We start from the raw sequence: 12296 nt of genomic DNA on the forward strand, positions 1-12296 counted from the left end.
ATTTATTTTAAAAAAAAATAGACTCAAACTGAAGAGGTTGCTGGTCACCCACCTATGGAGAGTCTTATCTCAGCAGTGCCCGAGGGCAGGGGTGGAGCCTTAGCTGGTCAGGACACATAAGTGGATGCCAGAGCCTCCATCAGCAAGACAAGAAATCTTATACTTGTGACGCTGAGCAGCTTTCTAACTGCTTATTTGGGGAGAATGCACTGACTGATCAATGCTGAAGGCGTCACGTGCTATACTTTGTTACAGCTATTTCTTACTGTAAATTTTTAAAAGTGGTTTTGATATATTTTTGCTTCTGCCCTCAGGGAGAGAAGGTGCTAATAATTGTGCTGACACGGGCGTTTATAGTCCATGTGACATTTTTCTCATAGCAGGTTCACCATCAATGTCTGTTACATGCACAAAAGAATGGTTTGTTGACTAGGCTGGCATTGGGGGTGTCTGCCTGAGGGAATGGTGTTTCAGGGCTGGGTTTCGCTGAGCACAGAGTTGTCCTCTTAGCAGACAGACAGACTCAGTCTTTGGACAGCCCTACTGCCAGCACTACCAGGCAACTGGCCCCACTCAGCTCCTGCAGTTGTTATCAGGGTTACATGAGCTTGCTGTGTGAATGAGGAGAAACAGAAAAACAGTCACAGACTATTTAAAAATATATATTTATTAAAATATATTTCTTTTTAAATTCTCAAAGCTTCAGACGATCTTTCTTCTAGCCCACGAGGTACCTGAATGTAGACGTTACAGTATACAGCAGTGATTTTCTCTCCCTGGGTCTGTTCTTTCCTTTTCTTGAAAGTGAAAAGGTTCACGTATCTGAAGAGCCCCACCTAACTCTACTAGTGCAATGCTTTGGTTTGACTGCTTTATTGCATCTTCAGTCAGTACCCCCTGTGGCTTACTCAGTATTTTAAATGGATGAATCATGTTTCCCTACCAGATCATTATGGGTGAGCAGTAAGTAATAAATAAAGAACATTTGTATTGAATATTATTCAGTGCAGTTCTTGGTTTTGCATAGAAGGAGGATCAGGATAAGGGGGGAATTAAGGCCATGAAGAGCTCCCTGACACCTAAAGCCATTGAAGTATCATCTTCCTGCAGGCAGTGCTATCTGATGGGAGGAGCTCACTCTATTTGGAGGATAGGTGAAAGCCTTGCTGACGGTCCTGCTTTTCTGCCTTTAGTCTGCTGTCACTCTCCCCCCAAGAAAGGGAAACAGGTCCTGCAGATGCTGCCATCATCATGAAACCTGCCCCCCGGGTTCTGGTCTCTCCGTTCACCCTCTGGTCACAGCACCCTTCTTAAGGCACAGAAACACTATGTTTGGGCCCTCTGCAGCCTGGCTGAGGAGCTACAGTGGCCTCAACTCCAGGGAGCAAGTGCTGGCTTCAGCTGAAAGTTTCCAGGAGCTGGGGATGCCGTGAGAACAGCCAACAGAAGAAAAAGGAGATGTGGGGCTGGAAGTTCAATGTCTGGAAGGAGGGGCCCCAGCTCTCTCCAGCTCCCAGAGCCTGCACGCTGTCACCAGCTAAGTCATGCTGAGAAGTGGATAGGCTAGGTAGTAGCCCACACCTGAGCCCAGGACCACGCCGAAGAAAATCCAGGTGTTGTAGGACATAACAGCCAGCATCATGAAGTAGCCGATGACCACCTGAGCGACATGAAGTAGAGACTGGCCGAAGTGACACAAGAACCACCTGGATAAAAAGGAGAGCCAAGTCAATGTTGGTAATGAGCTGGAAGCTAGGAGTTGGTGTCAGGGAGTAGAAAGAGCAGCTGAGTTACAGGACTAGCTTATTTATAATTTGTATGCTCAACCCAGGAGAGATTTCTTTTTAAAGAGACATATCAGAAAACAGTGATTGAGAGGGGAAGAGGGACCTGTGCAAGGAGTTTAGGATAATCACTTCTCCACCACATTTAGCTCTGAGCTTCCTGGTATCCAGGGCAAAAAGGGAGAATGAGATATGTAATCTGTCACATCTGACAAGGGATAATACAAAATCATCAGTAAGGCAGATTTTTTTTTCCTGAATCTACTGTGAGAGGCAGTATTACAATGGAAAGAGCATGGACTTTGTTGACAGATTAATTCCTAGCTCTGCCACTTACTAACTGTGGCTTAGCACAAATGTCTTAACCTATTTGAACTTAAATTTCCTCATCAGTAAAACAGGTAAGAAAATACGTCCCTTGCAGCGGGGTTGTGACTATTTGAGGCACTCATGTAAGAAACAGGCAGGCCCGTTAAGCACAGCTGGAGCTGCAGAGAGGGCAGAAGGGGGATCCTAAGTGGCTGTCCTATCAGAACAGGAAGGGAAGAAAGGAGAGAGAGGCCACCCCCGCCTCCACCACCAAGCTGGATACATTGCTGATAGCAATTCTTATTTGTGGGGGGACAGCCACAGGTCCCATCTTGGGTTTGGAAGCCTTAGTGACCTAAGGAAGCCTGCTGAGATTTGGGGGAGGGCTGGGTGGACACCCCTGTTGCTAGACTGAGGCCTGCACCAGAGTCCTGAAGATTGGAGCCTCCCACGTGGCTGTTCAGAGAGCTCCAGCCTGGGCATTAGGAGACCTGGGCTCTAGCTCACGTCACTACTTACTAACCGTAAGCACTTCAGCAAGTCCTGGTCCTTCCCTGGGCCTCAATTTCCTTTCTGGGAAGTGGGGCTAAGTGCCCTGTGGGCCCAGGCTAGCTCTCAGGGTGAATGTAAGAACTCTGCCTTCCCCCCTCCCAACCCCCGCCGTCCCGAGTCTGTTACCTGAGGCGGGTTCTGCTGACGTTGGGGGAGTCTGAGCTTGTAGAATTCTGGTCTGTCTCTTCAATGAGCTGCTGGCTGGTGGAGATGGACAGGCTTGTCAGGGCCTGGTGGAGCAGCCTGGCTTTGCCAACCTTGATGCCTTCATACAACACAGCCAGGAGCAAGACGACCAACACCGAAAGGGCCATGCCTGTCAAAGGAGGCTGGGTTACAGAGGCCCAGCCAGGCAAGCACAGCTCCTCTTCTGCCAGCTTACCCGGGGAACTGGCACAGGAGGCAAAAGGGTACCTCCCCCAGCCACTGTGAATCCATTCCTTCTCCCTCCCTCTCTCATCTTCTTCCCCACCCTTGCTGGGCTCAGAACTTCCTGTTGCTTTCCCCCTCCAGCCCTTTCTTGATGGGGGTGGCCTACTGGAGTTTGGCTTTGAGATCACGAAGAGAAGCTTCCCGGCAAAGCTGGGGGCCGGTGCCGGGGGTGGGGGGGATCGGCGGGAGCATGGTGAGGGGCTTGGTGGGGGGAGAAGCCATCTGTGCCCCACTGCTCCAGCTGCGCCCCAGCAGGCAGCCCAAGTCTCTGTGCTGACTTCTTGTTAAGGAAGAAGCATGTATAGCAAGTTCCTGTTTACGTGTGCATATACAGAAAAGTCTGGAAGGAAGGAGATACGATAAAGGAGTCATAATTATCTCAGCAAATTAGGATACAGTTTTTTATTTTCTGTTCACCGAATTTCCCTAAGTTTCTACTGTGTACTACTTTTGTAATAGTGGGAAGAAACCAGCTATTTTACAGAAAACATTAAGTGCTTACTAGAACTGCTGTGTAAAATTAACTGCTAATTGCTACTTCTCTTTTACAAGTGGAGGGATACTAAGTGGTCCAGCTATAGTATTCTGGGGGGCCTCCAGGAGGAAATCATCTGCAAAAGATGCAGGTTTTTGAAATATAAAATTACAGGTAATTGCATGCACATGGTACAAATTCAAACAGTACAAAAGGGTATACAGTGAAAAGTAAGTATTCTTCCCAGCCTAGTCTCCCAAAACTCCAATGCCCCTGTCTAAAGCAGCCTCTGTGTATATAGCTTTCCAGAGATACTCAATGTATATATAAACCTCTGTCTAAATGACAGCACCCTATCTGTGCATACTCTTCAGCATCTGACATTGTCATCCAACGGTACATCGTGCATGAGTTCCCCTTAGTTCACACAGATCTACCTTATTCTCTGGCTTCGTAACATCTGTGATAGATTAGATTCTCCAAAGATGGCTACCTCACTGTATCTCACCCCACATGTTCATCTTACAATGTCAACACTCCCGCCATCAAGTGCTGTGGTCCACGTTCCCTCCCCTTTAGCCTGAGAAGACCTCTGTGACTGCCTCAAGCAGTAAAGGTGGAAGTGATGTTCTCTGATTTCCAAGGCTAGGTCTTAAAAACTAGGCATGAGTTTTTGTGGGGTTTTTTGTTTTTTTTACCTTGTTCTCTTTCTTTTCTTCCCCCCCTACCTTTTTCTCCTGGGACACTCATTCACTCTTGGAACCTAGCCGCCCTGCCACAAGGACCTCAGCTAACAACACCTGCTGAGAGTCCCAGCTTACAACCAGCACCAATCAGTAGACATGAGAGTAAGTCTTCAAGATGACTCCAGTTCCAGCCACTGTCTGATTATACCTGCATGAGAGACTTTGAGTGAGGCCTGCTTAGCTGAGCCCAGTCAACTCAGAACCTTGAGAAAGAATAAAATGACTGCTGTTTTAAGCCACTAGGTCTACCCCACAGTAGATTACTGGAGTGGTAACACATTGTAGGGGGGGCCATAGTTCATTTGATCAGTACCTGCAATGATGGACATTTGGGCTGCTTCCAGTCTATTTTTATTTTATTTTTTGAAGGTACTCAACAAAATTTATTGAATGAATAAATTAAGAACTAAGAATTGACACTTCCAAAACACTGCAGTCTTTAAAATTGTTTTAAATGGACCTCAGCTGTGTAGAACTGGATTATTCATAATCTTTGCCTTTGCCACTATCATCACTGATGTAAGAACAGTCCTCTTGTAGTCACTTGTATTTTACAATCTGCCTAGCAAGCTATAGTTAACAAAATCACATGTACTATTTCAAAATAACTTTTGAGAAACATGTATTATTTCTATTAACAGATGTAATAACAGACTTCAATGCACTAAGTAACTGAATAAAGCTACTCAGCTAGGAAATAACATATCCTACTCCGTTTCTAATGCCTGTGTTCCTTCTACTAATGTTACAATGCCTTTCATAGTCCATTCCCAGGTTTTAGAGATCCTGGTAGGTGGCTGATGTGTACTGAATATTGTGATCAATGCAATTTCCATCCATAGGTTGCCAGCAGAGATTATAAAACCAGAAAGTAAAAATGGCGACACGTGGAAGAACACAAATATGAATCGGGTCTAAAGGTATATAGGAGGAGAAAGTAGAAAGAGCTAGAAGGATTGGAGAGAATGGGCAAATGGGAGATGTGGGCTCCTAACAGAGATAACTGGATCATGGGAGTGAAAGCTCTCATCTCACCAGCCTATTTTTTAAATGCAAGTACTTAAGTGGAAATAAAACTCCATCATGAATTAGTGCCCGACTCTGCCTTTTCAAGTTAAAGGAATACTCTTCTCATCTGAGGTCAACGGCTGCAGCAGCTGCTCTGGGCTTCTGATCTGATGCTGGACAGTGAACCCTGTATAAGGGAGGTGCTAAGAGGTAACAAGAGGCTTTGATCTAGTTCTGGCTCTGATGCTTACTTACTCTGTGTGACCCTGGACGAGTCTTTTCCCCTCTCTGGGCTTCAGTCCCCTCCCCTGTAATAGAGGGGAAAGCTGCACCTCCTAGCCTCTCTCTGGGCCTTTGTGAGCATCAGTGAGATAACAGAGCCCTTTGCAATCTGAAGGGCAGTGGTTCCAAATGGAATTATAAATGCAAAGTTCCCGCTCAATGTTTATGCAAGAGGAGTCAGGATCGCTAAACTGTCCACCGAGAATAACAATAACGAGAACCCAGGTTCCCACTGCCTGGAGGTACAAGGCTTCCCAATTCTTACCTGCAGGACTGTGGACACTCCAGAAATCAAAGAGAAGCACTACCTCATCTGAGAAGATGAAATGCATCTGAAAGAGAAGGGACTGCATCACAGGGGGCTTAGGGCAGTGGAAACTGTGTTCCCTAATGCTCTCCAGCAACCTCTTGTAAAGGCCCAGGAAAATGAGGTCACTGGACTTAAGTGCTGGAAGGGCCATTAGGGGCCATCAGGGCCAAATGAGGCCAGACAAGGCAGGGACTTGCCCAGGGTCCCACAGTGGGTCAGCAGTACAGCTATAGTTGAGCTGGCCCTGTTCCAGGTAGAAGTAAGGTGTTGGTGGGGAGTTGCCCATCCTCACTGGGCCAATTGGGTCACAGTGCTCTCAGGTCATGCTGAGATGACTCCCCTGTGCCCTCCAAAGCCAACGGGAGAAGCACTAGACTGAGGAATGACTACCTCTTCTTACCCCCTGGGCCCCAGCTGTTCTGCTCCAGCAGTGTTTATCATGAAAGGGCCCAGGGACAGCTGTCTTCAGTCTGTACCGCCCACCTGTTGGCTTGAAATTCACTAAACATTTGCTGAGCCCAATTGTGTGCCCAACATTATGGACAAAGGTTAACGTCTCTGCCCTTGATGAACGCACAGTCTTATAGAAAGAATGAAGGTAGAAGCAATGCGTGCACAGCATCCGTCTGAAGGCTCTTCTCGAAAAGCAGCTGGTCCACCCTGTGTTCAGGGTGGCATCAAGGGCTTTTCGTATATTATCTCATTTCACCAGTCTTCTGTGTGACAGGGCCAATTAGATCCAGCTTACAGGAAGGAAAACGGGGAACCAGGCTCTGAAAAGTTAAGTAATTTGCTGAAGGTCACAAAGCTAACAAGTTGGCAGAACTGGGATTCAAACTCGAGCCTAGTTAGATCCAAAGCCCTATCCATCTATGCTGCCTCTCAATGACCAAGAAAGGAGAACAAGATGGGAACTGAATGGTGATTCTAAATGCCTGTACCAGGCTTAATGACTATGTTTGGCAAGGTTAAAGCCAGAGAGATCAATCAGTTCACCCTCTCAAGGAACAGAAGTTTCCCTCTTGTCACAACGTAAGACCTCAGCCAGCAGAAGCAGCTCTAGAAACAGTCAGTGCTCATCCAGCTGAGGAGATCCTGGCTGAGATCCTGGGGTCAGCTGGTGGAAGCCTTTGCCTTCAAAGACAATGGCCAAATATTAGAATCCTCAAACGCCAGAGCTAGAAGTGTCCTCAGAAAGTTGTTTTTTTTTAATTGAGATATAATTGACAAATAACATATTAGTTTCAGGTGTACAACATGATTCGATATATGTATATATTGCAAAATGATCACCACAAGAAGTCTAGTTAACATCCATCAAGACAGTTACAATTTTTCTTTCTTGTGATGAAAACTTTGAAGATCTACTTTCAGCAACTTTCAAATATACAGTATTATTAACTAGTCACCATGGTGGTACATTACATCTCCAGGACTTAATTATTTTCTCAGAGAATTTTTAGTCCCCTGGTTTTCACTTTTTTTCCACGGGACACCAGCAAATAAAATCTTCCTTGTAACTCCACTATATAAAACGCAGGGCTCTGGGTGAAGAGGGGAGAGACATGGGAGCTCTGCTGAAATTCAGTGTGGAAAATATTGATCTAGTCCAATTCTAGTCCCTTTCTAACCCCTTCTCCTTTGCAGATGGGGAAAAGGAGTCCCAATAGGGGAATGGATTTGTCCGAGACCTCATAAGACGAAAATGGAAACCTAGGCAGTCTTTTAAAAATCCTGTTGAATAATTTTAAAATAAAAGTAGCTTTTTATCTCCCTAGTATGAAAGTGATACTGGCTCAATGTAGAAAGCTGAAACAATACCAAAAAGAAAGTAAAACTCATTTTGAGTCCTACTACCCAGGGACATGCCGTGTTAAGATTTCAAAGACAATATCAGTTGAGGTGGCAAAATGTTCACAAAAGATTAATATGCAGAAACACACGGGTACGAATAATCCTGTGAAATTCCATTTATACTGGAGGTGCGCTCATGCAATTTCAGAAGCCTCTGGCACCTTCTCTGCAGGTGGGGTGGAGGGAGGTGCTTCTACCCCTTCTCTGAGTTCATGTGATAAAGCAGTTGGCATGACTGGAATGTCCCCTGTGGCTAATTAATCAGAGAGGTTCCATAACTGGGTTCCTTCTGTCATCCTTGGGCCTGAGCCAGCTATCTCTGGGGCCCCAAACAGTTTTTGCAATAGACCTGAACACCCACCAAACAGTACAATTAATTCAATCAATAAGCATTGCTGTGCTGGGGATGCAGGTGCTGGAGATAGAGAGATAAATGAGACAAGTCCTTGGCCCCCAAGGAGCTAGCATCTGTTAGGGGAGAGGGAGTGAACAGATATTACAACGGGGTGTATGTGTTCAGCAAGGGGGAGAGGCACAGGGGAGCCAGCTGGGGTACTGGAGATGAAGACCCCTGGGGGACACCTAACCCATCCAGTGAGGCAGGTGGCTAGGACATCTTCTGAAGCAGGAGGCAGCTAGGGGAAGATGGACAGTCCAGTATTTCCAAGCTGAAAGTGTCCATACAGAGTGTCCACCCCACTGGGGAGTAAGGAGCCAGGGAGGGACAAAGACTCACCTCTCTTGCCTTTTCACAGCAGACAAAGATTCAAATCAGCACACCCTGACTTGGAGCTGCAGTTTTCAGTTAAATAGTCCCGTGGTCAGATATGCAAGGGGCGGGCCTCTCATCCTGTTTCACTGCTTAGGATAAATCCGGGCCTCCAGTAGCTGAGTTATCTGCTCCTTGTTCAGGGCCCCACCCTCCTAGGGAGGGGCTGCGGTGAAGAAGAGAGCAATCATGGGACTTGCTTTCTTCTTTATTTTCTCATTTGGGGTTACTTACACTTTTGCCCTCAGTTATAACCCGAAGAGTTTAGAGGAAGATTAAGGTCGCTGTCGTGCCGCTGACTGGGGATTTTTTTTTTTTTTTTAATTATTTGGCTGCGCAGAGTGGCATGTGGTATCTCAGTTCCTCGGCCAGGGACGGAACCCACGTCCTCCGCATTGGAAGCGCAGAGTCTCAACCACTGGACCACCAGGGAAGTCCCTGGGTAACTTTTCACATAAGCTCTTCCCATCCGTTTCCCCTTTTAGAGGACCGGCAGGAGGGGGGTGTGTGCGTTTGACTAAATGACGTGCATTGGCTTCCTGAATCTTCAATTCTACGACATTCTTCATGGGATGAAGAAAATTGCGTATATGATTTATTCAAAGACCAAAGAGGTTTGCAAGCTGTCATTCTCTCCAGCCCAGGTGAACTCTACCAAGAAAACTAGTTTATCTGAAACGCTATTTCTAACCCAAGTGTAGGGAAGATGGAAAGTAGCCGGCTCTGGGTTTTTTTTCCCCAAAAGAATCAGACCACGAACTTGCAAGACAGGGAACCGGTCCGGGGGTGTGTGCGCGCCCGGCCTCAGGCTGAAATGCTCCGGGCATTCCCTCTTCGTGGGAGCCTTCCCAGAATCTCTCCCAAGTCACTGCGCCCAGAGCTGGGGACCCTCAACTCCGTCTTCACCCACCGCGCCCCGACCCTCAGCTGCCCCACAGCTGCGCGTAATGACTGCTCGTCGAGCGGGACTGACTCCCAGCAGGAGGGACAAATAAAAAGGAAACCCCAAAGACGCGGCCGGCGCTGCCTCTCGCGTGCCCCCAGCCCTGTTCCCGCGGTTGACAAGGCTGCCAACACACCCCCTCACCGGCCCTCGGCCACGGGCGGCGGGCACCTCGGGATGCCAGAGGTCGGCTGCTCCTGGGACCCCGCCCCAGCGCCCACCCCGCGTCCGCTCCTCTCGGCGGCGCCCGGACTCACCGCCATGGTGAGCAGGCTGGGCGGCCAGGCCCCGGAGCCGCGTCTGCTCGCTCGGGTCTCCGGGCTCCAAGTCCCGCCCGCAGCCGCCGGGATCGCAGCAGATGCCGCGCAGTCACGTGGCCGGGGCGAGGCGCGCGCGGGCGCCTGGGAGTTGTGGTCCCCACGGCGCGCCCCACTCAGCGCGTCCTCGGGCGCACCCACGTGCCGGACCCCCTGCCGAGCCCCAGGTCCCAAGCCAAGCGGGTCGCTGGGCCAGAGCCGCCAGCACAGCGGACTCCCTCCTGCCTTCCGTTTGGCCCCATTCTGTTTTGCACTTGACTTCGCAATTATCATAAAAAGATTTATTGCTTGTTATAATAAACCGTACGAAGCTTAACACATGTTGAGTTATATATTGAAGAGTCCATCCTATGGACTTAATAGAAACAAATTAGAAGTAAATTAAAGAAATTATGCCCTAGGCTTTTAATGTAGCCATTCTTCTTTTTTTTTCTTTTCCAATCTGATAAGTGAAAAGCAATACACAGTTGTAAATTTAATTTGTATTGCTTTGATTACTAGGATGGGAAACTTTTTTCTTATTGGTATTTCTACTTTTCTGTATTGTTTGTCCATTTCACCCATTCAGTTTTTTGGGGAAGTTTTATAGGGGATGAGGGACTTTTAACAGTATTTAATTTAAAATATATTTAGTATCCTAAATATATTTAGAAGAACTCTTTGCCAGTCCTTCTATGAGGAAAGTGGCTTCTTAGAGAAACCTTTCCAGAGACCTTGAACCTTACTAGCAGACCTTGAACCTGGAGTGTGACCTCAGTTCAAATCCTGAGCCAGCAAGAACTGGCTATGGGACCTCCAGCAAATGGCTTTATATTTTGAGCCTTGGTTTCCTGGTCAGTCAGTAAAATGGAAAGAATAGTAGAATCTATGTCATAGAGGTATTGTAAGCCTTAAATGAAGTCTTGTGTGTTAAATTATCAGCATAGAACCTGGCAGTGGGAGCTTGCTCAAAAAATGATAGCCATTGTCATCGTTAGCAGCAAATATTTCTGTTCTGTTGTAACTGAGTAGGACCCTATGGGGCCTTCCAGGGACAGACCCCTCCCAGCATGTCCTCTGTCTGCCTCTTCTTTGTAGAAAAGCTTTAGTCTCCTAAGCCTCCCCTGACTCAAGAATTAGTGATTGAAAGGGTGAATATGTAGTGACAAAAATAGCAGTTGGGCCAGGAGAAACAGGTAAGAATTTAAACAGTAAATCAGCCATGTGGCAGTCACAGAATCTTTTTAATTCCTCCCTGAAGTACCTAGATAACAGTATCTGATGCAAATTTCCTGAGTTGTTTTACCCCAACTAACAGAAGAAGTTGACTACTAGATGATCATGAGCATGGAACCCCCAGACCCACTGGAGCCTGAGGATTAATAATGTTGACCCCTGTGACACCAACCTGTTACCTCACCATCAACCAATCAGAGAATTGTGCACCAGCTGATCACACACCCTGCGATGCCCCTCCCTCACCCTGCCTTTAAAAATGCTTCCCTGAAGCCCATCGGGGATTTTGGGTCTTTTGAGCGTGAGTTGCCCTGTTCTTCTTGCTCGGCCCTGCAATAAACTTATGTCTGCTCCAAACGCCGACGTTTTGGTTTCTTTGGCCTCACTGTGCGTCAGGCACACGAACTTGGGTTCAACAACACTAAGAGAGGAAGCCACTTCAACGGTCAAGCCACTTGCTCAAGGTCACACAGCTTCTAAGGGCCTCAATCTGAAAGACAGTGAGGGTTGAGGGAAATCAGGGATTGGGGCAGCCTCGGGGAAAGAGTACAGGGCCAGCACTGTGAGGAGGTCTGGGAGGGAGGGCCGCTGCTGTCAGGGATGTGCTAGGTGCCATGGAGAAAGCAATGGGGAGAAGAGGTATTCTTGAAGCATCTGGACTCCAAGGGCTTGGTGATTTGGGTGTAATTTCTCACCTCTCTGGGTCTTACCTGGGCAACAGAAATAAGAAGACTTGACCTTCACACTGGCAGGCACCCATGCACTCCCCCACTCCCCCAAACCCCATCAAAGGATTTTCAACACAGCTTTATTCATTTACTATTTTTGTTGGCTTTGTTACAATCTGATGACCTTCACATTTTGTTCTCACTTCCTCGGGTGTGTTACGATTCTAACAGTCCTGAAGTTCTGAAGTGCCCCTTTTCTTTCTGAGCCACCAGAGACTCTCCTCCTCTGCCTCCCAGGCAGGGAACAGAATCCCAGCTCATAAGATAATACCACAGATGGCCAAGCCTTGGTCCATGGCAAGAGATTCTTTCCATATTCCGTACTTGACAACCTGTAGACTCCCCTCCGCCCGAGGAGCAACAGAGTCTGCCCTTGTCTTTCCAGTGCACACCCAGAGCCCTGGGACAGAACAGAATCCTCAGCCAGAAAAGATGGTGCTGCCTCGGGTGCCACAGAGATCAGCCAGGGGCCCTTTAAATTGGGTGCTCAGCTCATGCGTGTCAGTTGGTGGAGGGGAAATCCAACTAGTCATTTCTCCTTTTGAGGCTCAGTAGAGGAACTTGAGTTCTCA

At 47.6% G+C, this 12296-nt stretch overlaps 1 protein-coding gene across 7 annotated transcripts; it reads right to left on the bottom strand.

Annotated features, from left to right (window-relative positions):
- Positions 1–637: 637 nt before the first annotated feature.
- SLC31A2 (solute carrier family 31 member 2) lies at positions 638–9828 on the bottom strand. Of its 7 annotated transcripts, XM_070045700.1 has the most exons (6): positions 9722–9828; positions 8489–8687; positions 5854–5920; positions 3184–3417; positions 2772–2961; positions 638–1706 (listed from the first exon to the last, which is right to left on the bottom strand). In XM_070045700.1, exons 5-6 carry the CDS (start codon positions 2957–2959, stop codon positions 1538–1540), a joined length of 357 nt encoding a protein of 118 aa, XP_069901801.1. In that variant the 5' UTR covers positions 2960–2961; positions 3184–3417; positions 5854–5920; positions 8489–8687; positions 9722–9828; the 3' UTR covers positions 638–1537. The 7 variants fall into 7 exon arrangements, with proteins under 7 accessions (XP_069901801.1, XP_060156583.1, XP_069901799.1 ...); XM_060300600.2 differs by lacking the exon at positions 3184–3417; XM_070045698.1 differs by having other exon boundaries at positions 3184–5920.
- Between the last annotated feature and the right edge of the window lie 2468 nt (positions 9829–12296).

Source organism: Globicephala melas, chromosome 6 (genome assembly GCF_963455315.2).
Source record: "Globicephala melas chromosome 6, mGloMel1.2, whole genome shotgun sequence".
In the NCBI taxonomy this organism is placed as follows: Eukaryota; Metazoa; Chordata; class Mammalia; order Artiodactyla; family Delphinidae; genus Globicephala; species Globicephala melas.

Bases quoted from the DNA above. Each gene is read 5' to 3' on its own strand.
- SLC31A2 (XM_030858978.3), bottom strand. The intron at 2,962-5,853 runs GTAAGAATTGGG...CTCCTTTGACAG, and splicing joins GAGTGTCCACAGTCCTGCAG to GCATGGCCCTTTCGGTGTTG. The intron at 1,707-2,771 runs GTAACAGACTCG...CTTTTTATCCAG, and splicing joins GTCAGCAGAACCCGCCTCAG to GTGGTTCTTGTGTCACTTCG.